Source organism: Antedon bifida, chromosome 2, assembly GCF_963402885.1.
Source record: "Antedon bifida chromosome 2, ecAntBifi1.1, whole genome shotgun sequence".
Lineage (NCBI taxonomy): Eukaryota > Metazoa > Echinodermata > Crinoidea > Comatulida > Antedonidae > Antedon > Antedon bifida.
The window spans coordinates 28,694,163-28,718,152 of NC_136227.1; the positions used below are offsets into that span (position 1 = coordinate 28,694,163).

The window sequence follows — 23,990 nt, forward strand, 5'->3', positions numbered from 1 at the left end:
TGTTTATGAAACAAAGCATTCTAATGTGTCGAAAATAATATGTAATGTACCTTAATTATAATATATGCGGGAAAGGTTATATATCTTCGTTTCCACCAAGGTGATCCATCTGTCGAATGGACAGTGCCACCGCTATAAAGATGACGTTGTTTAAATTACATGTTACCACATTTTTCACTTGAATAAGTTCAATTCAGTGTCTTTACATTATAATACGGGATACTTTATTATTAAAACTTATATTAATATTTGTCAAACGTGTATAATCTACAATATTATAATACAGGATAATTTATTTTTAATATGCTTAAATTAATTTTTTCAAACGTTGATAACCTACCTACAATATTATTTACATTATTATAAGCTAAGAAATAATGACAAATTAGTAAAAGTATCAAACTAGCAATAGTGCTTATTAAATGCATATAATTTAATAAACAAACCAACTTCCAGATAATTTAAACATGATGGCTAGTCGACATTGGTTAACTTTGTAAAAAATGACTAGTATTACCTTACTTGGTATTAATCACATAATTTATGTTATATATACAAAATAATAATGCATGAACAAAAGTAGGCCTACTAAAAATAGTAGGCTATATGCATACAGTAATCTACATACACCAATAGAGTTACACGGTGTCTAAGTTTTAAATGCTTGGTTTATTTATAAGTGTTCAATGCATCGACTTCTTTCGTTGTGTCATTTTCTAGTTCTCCTAGCATTTCAATGAATGATTCCTTATTCTTAGGAGTCAGTACATTATGAAGTTCTAGTTCAAATATCAGATTCCACTTATCTGCCTTGTTCTTGCAAGAAAGACTAGACAATTTCACAATTTCTTCCAAGTTACTTTGATTTACAATAATTCCAAATTCGATCACGTTTTGGCGATATTTTGTGATTGTATTTATTTCTTTATTAGACGTAGGGTACTGATATTTCGGTATCTTATCAAGAATGACCTCCTCAATAGCCCCTACCCCACATAAGAACGCAGCCTCGGCGATAACATCTATGTTTGATGGACTAAGTTTACCACTACCCCGGAGTAACTTAAACAATTCAAATTCGTCATTATTATTTTGAATGTCAGTTATTCCGATTTTGTTAAAGTCACATAGTAGTACCTTCAACATGTGGACATTGCCAAACTTTTTCCAACGTTGTGAAACTTTTACGAGCAGACTTGCATATTCACGTTCAGTCAATTCTATATAAAAAAAGTAAAATATTTATATAATTGTTTATTTCATAACAATTAACATGTAAAATAAATACAGTAATAATATTATTGATCTCCACTGATATCCACAGCGTTATCAGTAATTTACCGTTTGATTATAAATTAATAACATAACAAGTTGCGACCTCCATCGGAGTAAGAAGTAAAAACGGATTCAGAATCATGATCCGGATCCTGTCTATGTTACGTACCCTGCGTATAGCACGCGCAAAAAATGTGTGCATCCATGGGAATATGAACATTTAATGGCATAAAATGTGCTCTCATTTTTAAAGTTAAAATTGAAAGCGTGCGTAAATTCAACAAATAGTTTAAAATTGAACACGTGGTTTATTATGGTAGGTAGTAGCACAGTTACTAGTGGTTGATGTATTTTGAAATATGTACGGATTAGGTCTGAGAGGAGATGTGTCCCAAGACCTAGAAATTATACTGCAATGATATATCTCTCTATTATCTGTAGAAATATGTAGGATCCTACTATGATAAGTATAGGCCTATGTAAAGAAATTAATGTTCTGATATATCTTACTGTAACTTGGTCTTGTAGGCCTACTAGTTGTCCTCCCTTCAAGATTACCAAGTATTTCTATAAAATAAATCAGTTAGCTTTTATAATGTTATCAGTAGTTTAAAAAACAGTCATTTCTTATTAAGGAAAAGGTTTGCTTACCTGATCCTAAAGAACGTGGATTATCCGTTGTGTCCACCGAGGGCGCTGTAGCTGGAGGATCCGAAGATGTAGATGGTGGAACTAAACACAATAAGTCAATTTTTATCGAGATTATTTATGAATTTTATGAGAAGTACCTTGCCTTTATTATCCACAATAGAGGGAAATGGCGAACATACTATTTAATTGGGTATAAAACAGTGAGGTAAAGCCGAAGGCTAGAGGGCGTACTCCAGACTGAAAAGTGATTTCAACAGGAGGAGGAGGAACCAACAAGATGGCGGCCGTAAATGTGTTCAAAAACATTATTTAATAAAAAATCTAATAATAGTACATTAAGACCATATAAATTACAACACATTCTTGCCAAAGCACAGTGAAGTTTTTTATAAAATTAAATATATTGTTAATCGCAATGGAATTAATAATTTCTTGGTAATCTAGCATTTTGTATACGAGGGGAAGAATGCGTTCGCGTTATACGCTTAACACGCTGAGTTGCGTATCGTTCTCACGCAGATAGGCTCAACACAGACGTAATAGCAGTGCGTACTACGTAGGGCATATCTGATTTTTCGATTGCAGCCGCCATCTTTTTGGTTCCCTCTCCATGGAGAATCACTGCGATAACATTGTTCTTTGAGATCTAGCCTTCGGCTATATAAAATCATTGGTATAAAATCATAACAAACCGTTTGGGGCGCTAATTTCCCTATGCTTATACACTGTAGTTTTCAGTGTTTATATAGGCCTACAGCTAATAATTCCTGACGTAACGAAAGTTAAATTTGCTATGGCAGATTAGATTTCATATGCGTACATAAAAAAAATCAACCTCTTCCATCTCTAACCGACAGGCAATTCTTTTATTCTAATGTGTCCAAATGCTTATTTATGGATTGACGAAGCCTACAACAATGCGCTCCACTCAATTTACACTCACCATTTGCCTCCCGGGAGTCATATGATACACGTGGTTATCACCAGCTTATCCCAAGATTTTAAAAGTAAACATAGTACCGTAGTCAGGAATAACATATTAAGTTATGTAGCTTAATTGTTAAGATAATTTCTACATTCATGTTTAAATCTTTAACTTACCTGGATTTCTGTTCGAAGAAAGTGGTTCAGGGAGCGGTAGATTAGCTGGTATTCGGTTGTTCTTCTCTGGATTCTGTAACAAAAATGATTTTCTTATGGTATAAACAAAAAGTGAGATCTATTATTGTATGAAAGGGGGTTGACAAAGAGGGTTTGTTTTCTGTAGGGTTGGTTAGTAAGGAGTCTTGAATCTTCAGTTCCGTCTGTTGTCATGGACATAATACAATAAATTGTGTAGAATAGTTTAACTTACCAAAGTTGGGTAGTTCTGTAGTCTTGCTAGCAGTTCTTGAAAATTAGCTTCAAAGCGTTCTACATTTGAAAAGTCAATCCAAATTCGTCCAACAAATATTCCCACAACCCAGTCGTCAAGTTTATAATCCTTCTCCATCAGTAGTGGAATACGTTTCTTGTCGTAATGTCCAATGCAGCCACCCTCTAAAATGAAGAAAAAAATGAAATACAGCTCACCATAAATTTTATTCCATGAAGACATTGCAGTTTATGGTCCTAATAATAACAACGGTGACTGCATTTTTTGCATTATTGTCTTTCTTGTTGAATGACATAAAGGAGATTCGAACTCGGAATCGTCTGTTTGATATTAGACCTGCCACAAGTCTTTAATGATAAGACTTGGGCTAGCCTATGACACGCCATGTATTTGTTAAGAATATTAAGATAAATCGCAGTCGATAACCTAGATAGGCACATATGATATCAATTAAGCACATTTATAAAATCAATTAAAACAGACCTACCAGTTTTACAATTAGGGCTGTCTTCATATTTCTTAGACAAGCAGGCTATGACAACTGTGGCATGTTTGACAGCATTAGGCATATCACTGTAAATAAAGTCTTTCATTCCATCCTTCCCATCTATATCAATCCACACTCTGTAACCTTCTTGCCATAAACGGTATCTTATATTTCTAACGATTCTAACAAAAGTTGAAGATTCTTTTTAAAAATATTGTTGCTCTAAAAATACTAATATTAAGACTTTTAGGCCTATGTAATTAATTGCGATGACGTTGCAATCCCTCACGTCATTCGTCAATATAAAAAAATACGTCATCTTCTTCTTCTTCTTCTTCGTATTTGGAGCCAACTTCATATGTGAAGACTCTGCTCCTCCAACTCTGTTTTGCTAGCTCTACTGTATTTGGTTGTGTATTATTATTCTATTTAGTTATTCTTTTACAGAGAGAAACTGACTCCATTATTTATTTATAATTATTATTATTATTATCATTATTATTATTATTATTTTTTACCCTTACTTCTCCTTTCACTTTTCTTTCTCTCTTTTCTTCCCTTTCCCTTATCTCTTTTTTTATTTTACTTATATAAATATATATACATGTTAGTATGAATATATATAATTATTTGATCTACCCTATCTATTATATAATTGTATTGTATTCAGACACCTTGTATAGAGTAAACTGTACCCAACATCAAACACTATGGAAGTCTACCGTCCGTGCCAACCGCTATCACTTTCCTGGGCCGCTACCTAGGAGGCAGAATAAAGTAGCTGGATACCCATTTACCCCGCCTCATCCATCCAGGTGCCCAGCGAGCTGTCACCAAGACAGAGACCTCCAGAGAGTAAGTTGTGACTATTTTAAAAATTCATGTGGCCAAATGATGACGTAATACCATTTTGTACGTCTAATGTGTATATACATTTATATCTACATCTCATGGTTGCCTTCTCTTTTCCCCAATCATATTTATATTTATTTAACCATGGATGTTCTTTAGTAATTGTTGAATGTTGACTAGATATACAGGAATAACTAAAACAAAATAAGGTGCACGTCTACTCGTGTACATAAGACCGTAATCCTGGTGCATGGTTATTTTTTAAACTTACACTTTGTGAGTCCAATTGTAACTGAGCATAATGTATCCTCGTTCCTGAAAACAAATTGTATTTATTAATTCGTTTATGATGTAAATACCTAACTATTCTACCTTCTAATTCTAACTATTCTACTAATGTTCTAGAAAAAAATACAATTATTATTATTATCATGTTGATGGCAATATCTATGATCTAAATAGAATTATATAGTCTTTATTATACGGTACAGTAAATAATAAGTAGAACACCTCCATTGGGACACCCCTATTTAGGGAAAACCCTTAATAGAAAATCTTTCCTTCTTAACGAACGAACGAGGGGAAACACTAAGGGCAACCTTTATTAACAGTTTGATGACTCCCAAAGGTGTGTTTCTCAGTAATATTGTTGTTCTAGCTTACAGTTCTTACTGTAGGCTAGTATTATGCCGATATTATTGGCCTACTCCAGGAATTATGGAGTGTATACTTTCAAGTATATTTTTAATGAATTCTGTAAATCTAATGATAATTTCATAATAAAATAAAATAAAATTGTATTTTCAAATTACTTACCGTCATGGTGCACTGAGATTTCAGTTATTCAGACAGTTCCTTCAATATTTAAGAAGCTACGAATTGAAATTATTATCTGTTGTTATCTTATAATATAGAAATTGATACCAAAATAACTATCGAAATCATTCATTAATATACTTTATACATGTCAAGTGAACGTCACGAGAATTACAGTTTCTCGATGACTTTCATGAGGTTTCACACGATAACAATGCTAATATTACAGTATGTATACAATCCATGATAATGCATTGTGTAATGAATACAATGAGGAGGTGGTGAGTCCCGTGTTCATTCTGAACATAGGGGAATGAGCTGTTAGTAACTCATTGTACTAAGCCTCGGCATTATGTGGTAGGGTGGCCAGTTCCTTTCCACGCCGCCTTTTTTCTCCCTAGTATTTTCAACTAGGTCCTCATTTACAGCTGAGTGGACTGGAGTTTTCGGGAATTGAACCCGTAGTAGAGTTAAAAGAAAAAGGTTTGGTCCTCCAAATAAGACTAATAAATTAAATAAGCACATAATTTGTAAAATTCTTTTGTCAAAAAAAAGAAGAAAAATAATGTTCATAATAATATAACATTGATTTACGTACGAGACTTAGTAGCTCTTGAGAAAGGAGTTTGACACGGAAATGATTGGAAAATTATAAATACGGGCAGTAGGTCTTTAAGAATACATGGTCTCATGGTAATAAACACATTACTTCGCTAAGATATCATCATTAATGATCTCAAATATTAATATTTAATACAGGAAGGAAAGGGTCGGCATCAATGTGGCTGTTAATTCAAGATAATATTTCCTATTTAAACATTTGAATAAGGCTTGTCATTAATGGGGATAGTAAGCCTTGAGAATAGAGCCTATATGAAAATTAATATATACACACAATTTTAATCAATTTAATGTTTTTATACTCTTTACGTCGTTAAATTCTGAAAAAAAAATATTAGTGGAGGGAATTAGATTGCCATATCCTTTTCATATATAGAATATATTTAGCCTACATCTACAGTATTTTATGTACACATGATGATAAGACAAAAATAATGTACATTTTTAGAAAGATCATTCTTATTATATTTCACTAGCGAGTAGGCCACTGACTGAAGCCCATGTATCAGATTATGCACCATGTAAGGATCATAGTAAAAGTCAAATTACTGAATAATAGCAACATAATATATATCTACGTTTTACAAATATTTTACAAATACAGTAGGCCTAGGTAAACTTAGTAAAACTCGGACCCACATGCCATTTTTGTAGATGGTAAAATACAAAATTAATTGACGATATAAAATGTAAACATTCTAACCCAGTTAAATATATTTTAACGAAGGTAAAAAGTTGGTAGTCACTAATATTTTTTAATGAAATGTATCTCGTAGCCTATGCGATATGGCAACTCTCCCTAGCGTATAACTTGTTTGTTTGTCGACAACACCGCTGCCTATTATTCAAAATTTTTGAAATAACATTCCAGCCCAACCTCTACGTTACAAATGGGCACAGTTACATCAACCGTGGAATCGTTATTCTCCATCCACTTGACCGGATCCATAACTAATGGAAGAAAGTAATAATATTCCTTCGATAAAGATCACACTTCGATCGTTACTATCCATTTCAAACAACGATGTGGTCCAGGTAGGTCTACATTCTATACGATAAGGTTTAAGCTAAAAAGTCAATTACTGAGGCGAATACTTACCAAGAACTGAGGCCTTTCCTTGCTGTTCCTACCGTGCACTAATCCAAATGGATCTTTTTATATTCATCATAATAATAGTGATGCCATTGTCTATAATAGAGCGGAAATATCCGATTGTGAAAATGAACCATATCAATACTCTAGTAAGTTTAGGCAGTTGTTTTTTCAATATAATTTTGAAAATACAGCTCCATGGTGCAACATGGCAAACCTATGATCATTGACTTTTAACACGAAACATTCAACAAACAACATTTTACTTTAATATAAATTATGAAACAACATTATTTTTAGAAACTTTTCTTGATTATTATATCAAATTTATTAATGAAGCCTGTGGTTTATATTATAATTTAAATTGTGAACTAAGGTTGCAATTTGTATTTGTAATGCTGATAATTGATAATTGAAGTGCTTGACATCCACCTTTGATACGACAGGGCTATAATATTGTGGTTTCCGTTTTCCCTTGGGTTGACGACTAGTAATTAAGTCTTTGGAAGTAAATAGGATTTAATTTTCGTTGATTATGACGAATGTCAATCATTTAAGTAATGATACAAGATGACTAACAATAACAATAATATATTATGGTGTCATAGAGATGTTCTATAATAATCATAATAGTTCTGATATATACATAATAATAAGCTATAATATTTATATGGTTGTGTATGCGTTATTTGTTGTTGTTGTATTTCTATACGCGGTTAGAATAATACACACTGAAGCGGTGTTCTTTGTTGTTTGGATTATCCAGGTAGCACAATATTATAGTGCATGGAGTGTTGTCTTTTGTCAGAATCTCACTAACTTTATTCGTTTTTCCTTTTCCACACAACCAAAGGTTCTTATTAGATCCGACCATTTGGTAAATTCCATTCTGTCTTTGAGCACCAACGGTTCGCGTCGTCAACTGTTCATGTTCAACGAGTGAAGAATATTTGTCTAAGTTAAGCATAACTTATCATCCTTCTTGGTAATAGATACATGATTTATTCATATTTATGTAAATTATGTTATCAATACCAATAATGTTGTCCCATTTTAATTTTTGTATATTACAGACCACATAATTTAATTTGAATTGAAATGAATTATGAAGTAGATGATGTTATGTTTTGTAGAATCTTTTTGGTAGTGTTAAAGGTGCAAAAAAAAATGTAGGCCTACATAAAATAATGGAACAAACCGTAAGATAAAGAAATATACTGTACCCATCTGCGTCAGATAAATTAAAATAAAAAAAAACTCCAATGACAAGAAAAAATTCAAACAAACAATCACTTCTCTAAATTGATTAGATGTTCTGGTCATGTATGTTGGAACAATATTCCCATATCAAATTCTAAATTTAAATTTTCTTTCCTTAAAGAAATTTCATAAACTTATTCTGCAAAATACTAAGCCCAATCTGTTACACTGGATGGAGTATGTCATTTATTGAATGACGTAAACGATTATAAATTGAAACCGAATGGGTCAGCCACATCATAATATTTACATTACAAATCAAGATACAATATCTGTATATTACAAGCTAAAAAAGCACACTTCAGTAGATAATCGTATACAAATAATAAAAGATACCAAAAAGTTAGTTACAATCGGTGTAAAAAATACCGAATAATCACATAAAACTTAAAATATTATAAACTTAATAAAATAAGAAGGTAAATAAATGTACATTACAGATAAGGCTGGGTACAGATATTAGAGAATAGTTTGACTACTCCTTCCAGATCGGTGAAAAGAAATCTGAGACTTAATTAGATGCCCCTCTCTATCCCAACATACAAAGGGTTAAAGTAACCTTTCATTGAAATTTATGAAAATGTTGTATGTCAATATCTTTGTTAATTTGAAATCATGAAGTAACTTTTTACTATTTCAAGATTATTCCTATACAGTAAAACATTTTAATTATTTACGCAACAATTTAATACACTAAATCTTAATTAGAATGGAAATTTTCATCACCGTGCTCCTATGCTCCAAATTTATTAATCATTTTATAATAACAACAATAATAATAACAACATAAAAGTATTAACGTTGTTATTTGATAGTCATAGGGAGGTTTCGCAACCTTACGAAAGCGATAACGAAAACGGATACGTCACACATTTGTGAAACTTTTGAGCTGATCCCCATTTCATATTCATAAAGCGTATTCGTGTTGACGAATATCACCAGTCATATTCGTAATTACAAAACGAGTATAGTTTTTGATCTATTTTTCACATTTTGCATTTGAATCAGGAATGATTCATGATTATAATATAATTATAGATTTATTGAAAGTAATTTACTGAAGTAATTTACTAAAATGCCAGGTAAGTTTGATAAATAGCAGTTTTTAAGTCCTCACTCGCTTTGATGTTACGCTAGGCCTAGGCAGCCAAGCAACACGTACCTGCGCTTCGCTCAAATTTACCGCAGTCACGTTTTGGACGGCGCCCTCAATATTTCGTTGCCAAGCGAAACAGATTTTTACTGGCTTACGAAAAACGAATACGTGCGCGTGACGTATCCGTTTTCGTTATCGTATTCGTAAGATTGCAAAACCTCTCTAATATTAAGGGGACATCTTTGGATAGAGGTGTCCCAACGAAGTAGTACTTTATGATGTAAAATACTCTTCCCTGATTAAAAAAATTAAATTAAAACGATAACTGACCTGCATCTTGGATATAGAAATAATGGTTCAGGTGGCGTTAGATGAGCTGGTGTATTAGTATCAGTGATATTCATGTGAATTCATTAAACTTGATTTGTCTAAAGCTTCTGGTCCAGATAAGATACCCCACGAGTACTCAACCTCATCTTGACAGCATTTTTACCCATATGTAATATTTGCCTTTCAGATTAACAAGGCCAACAGCCATAAGTCGCGTGCTAAAACGCATAGTGATACCAGACCGATCAACCGACCGACCGACCGACCGACCGACCGACCGACATAGTGAACTATAGAGTCGCGTCCACGCGACTAAAAATTCCAAGATCTATGGAAACTCTAGTCTATAATACCTATAGCTAAACAACCTGGATGACGTATCTTAGACCCGTTTCCCTTACGTCTGTTGTGATGAATTTATTAAAATTAAATAAAACAATACGCGGAAATATTGCTAGACCCATTGCGTACTCAACCCTCACGTATAGCACATGACTCGATACTCTTTAAATTGCATAAATTATATTTTCACATTGACTGTGTAAACTCTGGCCACTCTGCACGAATCATGGATTCAGCCTCGTATCCTAACAGGCAAAATGTTAAAATGTTTAGTTTCCGGCTACCGACTGTACGTCGAAACTTAAATTACCACCGATACTAAAGTAACAAAGGGAACCGTGAGTGCGTCTAAACTATATTCTTTGTATACATCACATGATCTGTGCCCTGTGGTTAAACTCGCTGATGATAGGACTTTAGATAATGATTTACAGTATCGCAATGAAAACAGCAGGTTCGTTGAATTTCCCCAACGTAGCTATATTTACAAATTAATGCTTCAAAAACAAAAGAGATGGTAACTGATTTTAGAAAAAAAATAATTTTAATTTTCAACCAATTATTATTAACAGTAAGGAAAATTATACTACTAATAATAATTTATTTGGAAACTACACTTCTTGCGTAACTCAAATAAAAGTAAAAGAAAAAAAAGTGATTCAACAATAGGCCTATATAAAAGAAACTGAAATTACATATAATATGAAAGTAAAAATAGTATACAGGATTTAATACTAATAATAAAATGTAATAATTGTAGTGTTGTAATGTTGCTCTATTTTAATAAAATTTAAAAAAATACTATATTGTGTGTTGGCAACACTGCTGGAGGGAACAATGGACGGATTGAGACTTTCATCCGGCGAGGGGCTAAAATGATCGGAACCAATTTCCCCTTTGTGGAGGAGGTGTTCATTGAGCAACTAGAGAAAAATAATAGTCGCATTGATATGTAGTTCCTTGATAGTAAACCAGTAATGTAAACTTTGCAAGACAGTTTGTCTAGCTGTCAGCTTGACTTCAGTTGCTATGCGTTATGACGCCGATTGGTGTCCTTTACAGCCACTGGACGAAACTGTCTTGCAAACGTAAGTTTACATTACTGGTTTACTATCAAGGAACTACAAACAATATACTATTGAAACCAGAAGAAATGTTTTCACTAATAATAGTCGCATTGTTTTGGATGTCTCCCACCCTCTTTAGCGTAATAAATTATCAATTAAATCCTAGCGGTAGGATGTGACTCATTAAAACAAAAGCGACATTCGCCTTTGTTCTCTTCAGTTTAATCCATCACACAACCGCAACGGGTATAGGTAGATACTTTAATGTTTAATTTGATTAATGATACGATTATTTTGATATTAAAATTTAGGATAGAATGGCTTTTTTTGTATTTGTGTATCCGTTACTGCTTTAAGTGTATATGAGACAAGCATGATACTTTCCAATTGTGGACGAGTTACGTTATCTTATCTTACTACTGTATACCTGTATTGAAATGGTGATTATAAGGGATTATGATACATATTTACACACTGAAACACGATTATAATAAAACAAAATTAAATTATTTACCATACTTCAATGCATTAGCTTCATTAGGCATGTCAAATTTTTTAATTTTCTCAATGAATTTGTTAAGATTTTCTCCTGCTTCAAGTAATCCTTTTTTTTCTAATTTTAAAATTAAAGAATATGGGTCAGTGTTTTTATCAACACGAATGCCGCTTAGCTGTCCAATTCTTTTTATGTTTTCGCTGTTTAACCTGCGACCAAACGCCAGAAGTTTCTGACGATGATCTTTAACGTGTTTGATTGGAACATCTTCGAATTTTGGTACTTTCCATGTTTTATCAATTTCGCTTTCAACACCCTCAATCCCACACAGTTTAATTATTTCAATAAGAACACTTATGTCTGTTTGTTTAATAAGTCCAGCATCTGAAAGCAATTCAATCAGATCTTGGGCATTGTCTGTATCTTGAATTCTAGCTAATGTAAGCTTCTCACCCGTAAATCCACTCATTACCACTTTCAGCTTGTTTAAGTTTACCATTTTGTTAGTACACCAGTAAGATACCCTCATTTTCAATGCCGTGAACTCATCTTCAGATAAATCTAAACAAATAACTTTACAATTACGGATGCTATCAAATAATGAAATTTAAAAACAAATTGTAATAATTACCTTTGCTAACGGAAGCATTTTGATTGACACAATACTATTCTCAAGAACGACATGAAATTTAAACATAAATGAAGTGACTCGTTAACCTTAACTTATACATAACTCAATGACCTTTGTTCTGTTAGTGTCTATAACCTACCTGTCCTTAAGGAACTTGCATCAGATGAGGATTGACCCACAGGTTGTGAATCTAGAAGTTAAAATAAATAAAAATAGTTGCGTACCATTTATATTTCGTCATCAATAAATATATATATCTTATTTATATCTGATCACTAATAAAAAAAAATACACCTGGATCAAAACTAAAATAGACCTAGTATGGTATTTTCTAGTATAGGCTAGTATTATACAAAAACATGTTAAATGGATAATGGAGACTGAAAGCACGAATAAAATAAACACTTGTTGTATATTTATTCATATTATATCTATGCTATATTATACGAGCAGTCCACCTGTTAGGGTAAATGTGAATTCTGGTAGGTCCGAAGTTGTAGTACAATTCCAATCGCTTTGATACCTCATTACCCCCACCGCCAACAAAACCCACACTCAGGTGATTTTTGGAAATAGTTTAAAACCTCCTCAGTACAAATATCGGTTATTTTGAAATTCCATTACTCCCAACCCACAACCTCTCCGGTTTTCAAATTATTATAGTATAACATATTACCATGAATTCGTCCTTTAAAGTTGCAGGCGCAAAAATATGGAACAATTTACCAATTAATATTAAATCGGCACCAACAATTACGTTCTTTAAGGCTAGATACAAATCTCATTTCTTTTCATAAAAACTGACATGTATTATATTTAATTAAGTTTCTCTTTTGTATATTTTGATTAAGACAGGACCACAATGTAAAACAGATACACTGTTATCTGATTGTTTTATCCTGTATAAATATTTTATTTATATTATTTATTTATTACCAGTACTTGATACTCGATTACTCCCTGATCATGAGAACCTTCCCAGAAGATATTGTGGTCATTTTAATACCCACTACCACAACCTGCCACACTCCCTGACCCTTAACTCTCGCACACTGTTATTTGTTTAAAAAATAGTTTAAAACCTTCCCAGTACATTCCACTAATTTTTATACCCCGTGTGTGTATAGATGCGTGCATTAGGAACAATTGTATAACAAACAAACGTACAAACTGTTATAATATAGATGTGTATAGCGTGGAGTAGGAAAAACGTAAAAACTTTCTCATAAAATATAGATGGCCTACCTGTTCTTGAGGAACTTGTATCGCTTGACGCATCAGATAAGGATTGACCCACAGGTTGTGAATCTAGAAGAGAACCAATTCAATTTTTTTTTAAATTTAAAAACATATTTATACAGGGCAACATAATTCATGGTACAACTGGTTTTCAATATGGTCCTGTTTAAAACTTGAAAAGAAAAAGGAGAACAATGAGATAAAATATCGATTTGAATGAAGGTCTATTGTTAAATTTGTACATGTATTTTACTCCAGACCTTTGCACCTACAATACTTATTGAACTATCGGACAATTACGCAGTAAGGTATTAGAGGAAAAACATTTAGAGATTGCGAAAATCTCGTAGAAGCGAGGAGGTGCAATATAAGATGCATTTATACATTAAACACGCTAGAGGAATAATCTCTGCGTTTATTTTTATAATCAAAATTGTTATTTACGATTCTGGCAGCACGTTTTTGTAACCAAGAAAAATATTTTTGTTTTCAGTGGACGTTCGTAAAATGTTTATTTTATAACCAATATTTTTATTTAATTGGCGAATATGATAATACATTAAAAGTAAATGTGGATAGATCCGAAGTTGTAGGTCGTGACTCTCAAAGTTAAAATAAATCATAGATATTTATTTACGACCATTTTTAATAACAGCAATCTATAATCTGGTTATATTAGCAAATAACTGTTGCAATAACTGTCGCGTATAAAAAAAATGAAAATATCAAACATACAATTTTATGAAATAACAATGGATGCTATTACTGTACGATAGTACTAAATCACTCCATATTTTTTTTTACTTATTGAAGTTGATAATAATACTTTGCTTTTTAGTTTTGTTATTTTATTTGTACAGTTTATATAAAAAAAGATTACAATTATTTTCGAATTTTAAATTAATAATAATAAATATAGCCTACCTGATGACGAGAAACGTGGATACCCATCCGAAGATGGTGGATCTAAAAGTCAAATAAATAATAAAATAATATTGATTTCCCTTAACCTAAACTACTTTTAATTAAATCAAATTTATAAGAGTTAAACAATAATTATAAATGTGAGATGGCACATTACATAAAGGCGCTAAAAAGGAGGGTGACGTATTTCTCCTATTTTCTATGTATTATGGTACAGTAGTTGGCGTTAGTTATTTTGTGTAATTGTGAATGTGTTGATTCATCATCGATTATAGCTACGTAACGTATCTTTTAAAATAATATGATTAAGGAATTCTTATAGATATCCAAATTTATCTTTAGAAAAACAAAACGTGCAAAAAATATATACAGTATTAAATCTTCCTAAACGTTTTATTATTATTCACTAATGAACAATTTTATAAGTTTTTGTTTTTGTATTCAATAAAATTAGCCTACTTGACAATAAGGGAAGTGGTTCCTCTGCAGCTGTGTCCGTCATTTCTAAAGATGTAAATGGTGGATCTGAAAAACAACAAGATTATTTATTACCGTATAATAGTCAGTCATATAGTTTACGAACGGTGCACAATAAAATGTATATATACGTTTATTTATCTTATAGTTGTTACTTTCAGTGCGCATTCTATTAATCTAAAGAGGAAAGATTATTATCATTAGGAACATCTTCTAATGTATGGTGAAAGAAGTACTATACAGTACCTTATTAATTATATAGTAATAATACTATTTGGTAAGCCAAAACTGGTAATTGTCATGACAATTTTGTGTTTTAATTCCAGAAGTTATTTGTTAACTTAATAACAAACATACCTGAAATTTCAATTGAAAGTTGATCAGAGACCGGTAGATTGGGTGGTGGCAAGTTATTGTCCTGGAAATTCAAATCATAAAAGAGTGTTTGTTCCAGTTAATTTAACATAACCAGTTTAATTAAAACTAAAAGCAAGTGATTCAATTTGTAAACCCAATCGTCCTGTTCACTTATTCGTTATACACGCTTGAATCGTCCGTAAAGTAAACATAATAGAAAATAATGTTCAAAATAACAATCATTAAGTTGATAACATTTTTCACATTTTACATGTTTTCATAAACTTATTTGCGTGTTTTTATATTTAATGTGTTATTGCCATTTTTTCTTCACTTTGTGCATTACTTTAATGTTTAATGAAGTGGTTCAGTATTTTTTTATTCTTAATAATAATTCTTAATTTATTCAAGTATGAAATCAATTTGTTTTAACAAGTTAGCAACGTTTGTGTGGGTATACCGCTAAATTTCAGAAAGAAGACTCCCTCTTTTCCCTTTGCACGATCTTGTTTTTTTAAAACCAGTTATTAAATGTTAAAGTATGTTTTTTAGATTACCATGCTATTTAAATCAAAACTTACCGACATATTTTTGATTGAGGTTTTCAATTTATTTTAATGCCGCTAAAATCTATTAATAGAAAATAATAATATCAATATGGAAGGTACAGTGCAAGTATCTATATAATAAATTAATGCTTATTTCTGGAATAGGTATACATACAATGTAAAACGCATGTATGTCGGTTACTCACACTAGCTGTTCCATGATGTGTATCGCGATAGGTATATTATTCTCTACAATATTTTAGCAGGCCTATACGATATTGCTCCATATTTCTGTCTTTGGGAGGTATTATTAAGGGTTTTAAAACAAAATATCTGATGTTATCGGTATATTTTTGCGCCGTTAAAAATTTGACTGCGGTAAATTTGAACGAAGCGCAGGTACGTGTTGCTTGGCAACATCAAAGCGAGTTAGGATTTTAAAACCTGCTATTTATCAAAAATTGACCTGGCATGTTTAGTAAATTACTTTCAATAAATTATTTATAATTATAATCATGGATGAATCATTCCTGATTCAGTGCAAAATAGATAAAAAGCTATAATTCGTTTTATAGTTACGAATATGACTGGTGATAATCAGATATGAAATAGGCATCAGCTAAAAAGTTTCACAAATGTGTGAAGTTATCGTATTTGTAGCGTTGCGAAACCTCCCTATTATACTGCAAAATACAGTAATAACGATCAAATAAATACGGAAACAGAAACACGCTGTTAAAAAAACGCTCATTTTTGTATTTACATCGCCATAACTCATGAACTACTACTCCGATTAAAAATTGCCTCGCACTACACTAAAGCTTAAATAATAGAGGATACTATATATTTTGAAACTAAATCAGAGAAAAAAAAACGCCATAAAATTTTGATACTAAAGATGAATATTCATAGATTCTGGACATGTAATTTTTGTTCGGATTGGTTGAAAAAAAACCCCGTCAAAATTATGATTTGCATAACACTGAATATGCAACATCGCGCAAGAATTCAGATTCAGGGCTGAATTGTGTTCGCAGAAGATGTATTTGCTATTTTGTAGTACTCAATAACTTTTATAATAGGCCTAATATAGATGAAAAACAATTTGTTTGAATCAAAATTACTGATGCCATTTTGCTTTGATAAATTTCATGTTGACAACATTCTACCCATGTTGTAATGGACAACCATTCCCAGTGATGACTCATTTTATGAGGGATTATATTATTGATAACAGTGGTTTAAAGGCTAAATTCAATTGCACTGTTTGGTTGAAAATATAGGGAACAGAGATCCATGCGGGATAGGTACGACCCATTTGACTACCTTTTAAACAACTGTATCGGCTACCAAGGGTCGCTTTCATTGATAAAAATAAATAAATGTTGAGAGGAATGGTTTTAAAATGTATTTCCCACTTGTGTTCTCTTTTTCTATTTCAATTTCAAGTAATAAAAGCATAGTTTCCAGAATGCGCCCTCTCTTGTTGAGAGCAAAAATTTGGAGATAAATTAGTATAGCGCCGCCTTCGCTGAGAATTTTTCGTCCTAAGAATGCTGCCCTCTACAGTTCAATTTTGCATGCGCCAAATAATATTTACCTAAGACAATTTTTCTGCTAAGACGGTTTGATAAATAAGCTTAAGTTATTTGTTTAAGCACTTCTTAAATATTTCAGCTTAAGCAAAAATATAATAAAATATTGATAAATGCCAACCCTGGTGTTATATCAAGTTTAACAAGATGTTTAAACTAAAATGTATAAGGATTACCTACCAATTAGGCCTACCGCATTTATTTGAAAAAAACTCCCTCCCATAAAACATCATTTGGAATATTCAACTACCACCCTTTATACGCTATTGTTGTATTCTAAATGAACCGAGGAGCTTGGGAGAGAATTTGTGTTAGCCTAAAATAATTTTTTTTAAACTTTTTTTCTTTTTTTTCCCCTACGTTTTTAGTTGCGTGGACGCGACTCTATAGTTCACTATGTCGGTCGGTCTGTCTGTCGGTCCGGTATCACTATGCGTTTTATCGCTTTTCTGTACTTTTTGAACTGTTTTGATGTACAGAAAAGTTTTAAAGTACATTACTTTTTGAAAATTCATTTTTTTCTGAGAGCACGCGACTTATGGCTGTTGGCCTTGTTTAGATCCAATTTAAGGTCAGAAACTACATTTAATGTAAAAATAAAAACTCTATGGTCCTATGGCGATAACCTTTGAACGGTTAAAAATGTGAAAAATAAGTTGATTCTAATAATTATAGCGGCCCGCTATACATCCCAACATGCATTGCGCGCGGATTGATATTTTAGTTTTTCTTCTGTGATTCAACTACTTTCGATCGATCGTGAAGGAAGGACAAAATAAATGGAAGAATCGTAACTTTTCAGCGAAAATACCGGGTTTCCCTCAATTTGTATTACGGATTCTGGCAAAAGCAGAATGACAATTAATGCAGCAACTAGACAACCTCAGGCTAGGCCTACGAGCTAGCGTACGATGTTCGTACGTGCTAGGAAAGATCGTCACGAGAGGACATTCACCGCTTCACATTTTCACTACTTAGGTAGTGCAATTGTTTCTCTCTTTTTATCATAAATTACAATAAAACGTCAATCTAAGACCAGGAATGATCTGGTTTAATGTTTTTAAAGTAATATAAATGCATTATTTTTACAAAACGTCATAAATTGTAGGGAATTGGTCTTTAATATTTTGGGCGTTTTTTAAAGTAAACGGTTTTACAGAATTTAGCAACGAAGGATCTACAATAAACACATTTTAATAGTCTTCTATTGACGTATTTCTGTTTTGATGATTGCTCTTTAATTTTATTTTGCGTACTGAGGTCTATATTACGATTACAGGTCTATGTCTTCCATCGCAAATATAGGTGTCAAACCCATAATTTTTTATTGCAGTTGTTAGCATTTCTGTGTAATTTTGCGTGTACCAAGATCATATTTAAGTAAACTGATATTGGATAACAGCAATAAAATATACATTAATAAATATACAATACAACCATTGGCAGTAGCCTACTCGGTTTAACAGGATTGTGTTTTATATAGCCTAAATGTGCGGAATCGCCATATTTATAGTAACAATGCATTTCATACGTTTGCTGTTTGATCAAAACATTGAATTGTCGTAAGATGGCAGCTCCGTGTTTGGCCAACGAGGAATTATTCGATTGTTTAACAAAATGAAAGAAATATATAAATTTCTCAATTTCAACTGATACATTTATTCGATTGTTAGTAGATTAAAATGTAATTTGTAATTGTTTTGTGTAATTGTTAGCATAGATATATTATCGCAGTTACGGAAAACCACGCCCTAATTTTCACCTACGAATTATTATGCTTACGTTAGCTTTCAATTTAAAATTTGATATATCACGTTAAATATGAAAATTATTATATTGTATTATAAGTGTTCGGTATGTAAAATCATTGTAGTCTGCCATTGGCATATTGAAGCGGGGCGCAAGCGGAGAGAGCCATGTAAGGTGATTCGTGACGACGTTCCTACTGTAGCCCGCACTCGAAAAATAATTATTAATGTGTATCTAACATCACAATCTTGCTTCACTATCTAAATTACTTATTTTCTGGTTTGAATCAAAGTTATTTATTTAAAAAAAATTATTTAGGTGAATACTTACCAAAAAACTACCACTGATCTGCTCTATGGTCCTATGGCGATAACCTTTGAACGGTTAAAAATGTGAAAAATAAGTTGATTCTAATAATTATAGCGGCCCGCTATACATCCCAACATGCATTGCGCGCGGATTGATATTTTAGTTTTTCTTCTGTGATTCAACTACTTTCGATCGATCGTGAAGGAAGGACAAAATAAATGGAAGAATCGTAACTTTTCAGCGAAAATACCGGGTTTCCCTCAATTTGTATTACGGATTCTGGCAAAAGCAGAATGACAATTAATGCAGCAACTAGACAACCTCAGGCTAGGCCTACGAGCTAGCGTACGATGTTCGTACGTGCTAGGAAAGATCGTCACGAGAGGACATTCACCGCTTCACATTTTCACTACTTAGGTAGTGCAATTGTTTCTCTCTTTTTATCATAAATTACAATAAAACGTCAATCTAAGACCAGGAATGATCTGGTTTAATGTTTTTAAAGTAATATAAATGCATTATTTTTACAAAACGTCATAAATTGTAGGGAATTGGTCTTTAATATTTTGGGCGTTTTTTAAAGTAAACGGTTTTACAGAATTTAGCAACGAAGGATCTACAATAAACACATTTTAATAGTCTTCTATTGACGTATTTCTGTTTTGATGATTGCTCTTTAATTTTATTTTGCGTACTGAGGTCTATATTACGATTACAGGTCTATGTCTTCCATCGCAAATATAGGTGTCAAACCCATAATTTTTTATTGCAGTTGTTAGCATTTCTGTGTAATTTTGCGTGTACCAAGATCATATTTAAGTAAACTGATATTGGATAACAGCAATAAAATATACATTAATAAATATACAATACAACCATTGGCAGTAGCCTACTCGGTTTAACAGGATTGTGTTTTATATAGCCTAAATGTGCGGAATCGCCATATTTATAGTAACAATGCATTTCATACGTTTGCTGTTTGATCAAAACATTGAATTGTCGTAAGATGGCAGCTCCGTGTTTGGCCAACGAGGAATTATTCGATTGTTTAACAAAATGAAAGAAATATATAAATTTCTCAATTTCAACTGATACATTTATTCGATTGTTAGTAGATTAAAATGTAATTTGTAATTGTTTTGTGTAATTGTTAGCATAGATATATTATCGCAGTTACGGAAAACCACGCCCTAATTTTCACCTACGAATTATTATGCTTACGTTAGCTTTCAATTTAAAATTTGATATATCACGTTAAATATGAAAATTATTATATTGTATTATAAGTGTTCGGTATGTAAAATCATTGTAGTCTGCCATTGGCATATTGAAGCGGGGCGCAAGCGGAGAGAGCCATGTAAGGTGATTCGTGACGACGTTCCTACTGTAGCCCGCACTCGAAAAATAATTATTAATGTGTATCTAACATCACAATCTTGCTTCACTATCTAAATTACTTATTTTCTGGTTTGAATCAAAGTTATTTATTTAAAAAAAATTATTTAGGTGAATACTTACCAAAAAACTACCACTGATCTGCTCTCATTCGATGTAACTGCTGTTTGAATCGGCTTTCAATATTGAACCAAGCATTTAAAAGAAATTATTTCAGTTGAAAACGCGAGTTATATTTAGATTAGAAATTTCCATAATGCTATTGTTGTAAGCATGCTTTAATGACATCATGGTAAATTCAAAGGAGAGTCATCGACGATGCATCGTTTGTAATTTGCATTAGAATGATATATATACCTAGCCTCCTAATACAAAATGTTTATCTGGGGGAAGATATTTGATACTAGAGGGTGAATTTTAAGGTCAGGAACCGTGGTAAAATTAGCCTTAAATTCAAAATTGGAGAGAAACAAATTATGCAAAATCGTTTAAATCGGAAACTCTCACAATCTTTGCCCAAAGTTATGTAAACTATAATAATAATATAATAATAATAAATTACAAAATATTACAATTAGTTTATACACGCGTGTTTATTTATCTGGTAATTTACTATCTATCTATATGTGAGAAGCATGTTCAAATCAATAACTGTTGACATAACTAATAAATTGATAAGTATTTTAAATCGCCTGATATAATACATTAAAATAAACGTTTACAATATTAAAATGAAATAAAAAACATTTAATATAAAATAATGTTCCGCTTAGGGCTGGATAATATAAATGTTAAAAGAAAACATATAATAATACTCAATAATGCACGTTGGAAGACATGTACATCTATTTTATCTGGTTTCTGTTAATCTGTCTCCAGGAAAATGTAAAACATTCTTAATCGTAGATTAAGAAAATTTTAAAAACTATCTCTCTTAATATTTTAAAGGCTTTAAACAACCGTTTAATGTGTCTGAAAATTATTCAGTGCTGCATCTCAAGTACAAGATCTTCGGCAGCTTTAACTTCTGTTAGATTCGCAACCTCAAAAACTAGAAAGCCACTCCGAGAGTTCATACCTCCGCCTACTGTAAAATTCTCCGGGAAAATATATATATATATATGTGTGTGTGTCTTAATGCTGTGTGATTTAGGCTAATTTCACTAAAAGCACGTGTATGCGAATTTGGTGTAATGTTATGTAACCAGCCTTTCCACTAAAAAAAAACACCAAAGCACTAGTCGCAGAACCTTGATAGATTTTACAAAATGCTAAGCGTACAATAGTACCTTCAATCGTTGAAATGGGAGAAAATAATGCATGGCACGGCACGTGATTTCTAGCTAAATAGTTACTTTACTGTCCAATAAATTGCTGTCTTATACCCAGGTTCACTTTGTTGAGTTATTCTTCATCAGAAAAAACGAAACTGTTTGCTCTATACAATACTGAGTTGTTCAACTGTAATTTCACAGATCTTTTGTAAACCTACAAACCTAAAGCTTGAAGCAATATTATAATATCCAATACCTAATTTGAATATCAATAGTGTGTTGTTGTTTCGTTTTTGTTATTGAACGACACCAATTTCACAGCAGACGAGTGGCATAATTATTGACCGACAAATTAATTTTCAATAGTCTGCCCCTAGTCTACTCCTATCTCAGTACCTAAGCTATAATAGTGGGGGAGACACTGGGTCAGTTTTTTCAACATTTAAATATTGTTCCTTAACTAATAATGCAAAAACAAATGGTTATAAAACGAAGCAATTAAAACTGCCTTTACCTATTCGCCCCTATGTTAAAATACATGTCAAGGTAATTATGTTTTTGTTTAAGTCAAGAATGAAATGATTCGCGTCAACTGTGATGTGTATTAATGATTGATCATGAGTACTTCATCTTTTAATAATGATCTGACTGGTTAAACAAATCAAAACACATAATGTTATAGCTACGGAAAAACGGCCATTGTGGAACGTATTAGATTAAATTGTTTACGCCTTGCCTAGGCCATTTTGTTAAGGTGATCCCTGATAACCAACAATGGCAACTGAACCCGAACCCGCGTTTAAAAATTGTAAAATATAACCATATAGTCCGGTGGCAGGAGGGGGGATATCACCACCCGAAAGGGGACAAATTGCCATCCAACTTTTCTAGACCAGAATTTTCCGTAGATTACGAATATGGAAGGTAATCGATCAGGATAGGAAGCGTTTTCGAGATATAAGGGGTCAAAGTTCAAAATTGACCAATATAAAAACATGCTATATCTCTGGAAATTCTGGACCTAGTGAGATAATTTTGGTGTCAAATTGTTCACAATGTATATGTTTATATTAGCTCTAACAGAACTTTCTTTGTAAAATTGACCGGAAACCCTATTTTTAGCAATTTTGACCTTTGATCTCTTTTTGCTATATCTAAGTAACGGCAGGTCGGAGAGAATTAAAAATAGGAGCAAATTGTTCCCAAGATATACATTTATATTCAGTGTAACAGATGATATTGCTTGAAAATGACCGGAAGTGTGGTTATTAACCTTTGACATAATTGAATAAGGTTATAAAAACATAAATTAATAAATATTTGTCGTAAGGAGCCAATTTTGGTATCAAATTGTTCACAATATATATGTTTATACTTGCCATAATGCAACATTTTTTTCAAAAAAATACTGAAACACTATTTTTCTGTAATTTTAAACTTTGACCTGTTTTTCTCATCTAAATAACGACATGGCATAGAGATTTCTAACGGCAAATTGTTTATAATAGATATTTTTATTCAATCTAATAGATTATACTGCTTGAAAAATACAAGTGTGATTATTGCTTTGAAATCCTGTACATAAGAGCCTAACGGGGTGGATTTAATTCAAAGAGGTGTGGAAGGGGAATACTACTACTACTATACAGTACAATGTCTTTCAGAAACATTTGAGAAATGTCATTTAGGTATCCATGTATCTCAAATAAACAGAATGTACGGTTCATAGAG

The 23,990-nt window shown here is 32.1% G+C and overlaps 2 protein-coding genes across 4 annotated transcripts; both read right to left on the bottom strand.

Moving 5' to 3' along the window:
- Positions 1–650: 650 nt before the first annotated feature.
- On the bottom strand, positions 651–7,215 carry LOC144836136 (uncharacterized). The gene is made up of 9 exons (XM_078691332.1): positions 7,177–7,215; positions 5,457–5,512; positions 4,912–4,955; positions 3,789–3,970; positions 3,281–3,465; positions 3,028–3,100; positions 1,927–2,007; positions 1,786–1,842; positions 651–1,220 (listed from the first exon to the last, which is right to left on the bottom strand). Exons 2-9 carry the CDS (start codon positions 5,460–5,462, stop codon positions 670–672), a joined length of 1,179 nt encoding a protein of 392 aa, XP_078547458.1. The 5' UTR covers positions 5,463–5,512; positions 7,177–7,215; the 3' UTR covers positions 651–669.
- A 3,399-nt stretch (positions 7,216–10,614) lies between these two features.
- LOC144836137 (uncharacterized) lies at positions 10,615–21,163 on the bottom strand. 3 transcript variants are annotated; one of them, XM_078691333.1, is made up of 8 exons: positions 19,612–19,653; positions 15,971–16,019; positions 15,390–15,450; positions 15,015–15,080; positions 14,556–14,597; positions 13,638–13,700; positions 12,532–12,582; positions 10,615–12,322 (listed from the first exon to the last, which is right to left on the bottom strand). In XM_078691333.1, the coding sequence occupies exons 2-8, from the start codon at positions 15,974–15,976 to the stop codon at positions 11,772–11,774; spliced, it is 840 nt and encodes a 279-aa protein (XP_078547459.1). In that variant the 5' UTR covers positions 15,977–16,019; positions 19,612–19,653; the 3' UTR covers positions 10,615–11,771. The 3 variants fall into 3 exon arrangements, with proteins under 3 accessions (XP_078547459.1, XP_078547460.1, XP_078547461.1); XM_078691334.1 differs by lacking the exons at positions 15,971–16,019; positions 19,612–19,653 and adding an exon at positions 21,109–21,163; XM_078691335.1 differs by lacking the exons at positions 15,390–15,450; positions 15,971–16,019; positions 19,612–19,653 and adding an exon at positions 15,279–15,314.
- Positions 21,164–23,990: the final 2,827 nt, after the last annotated feature.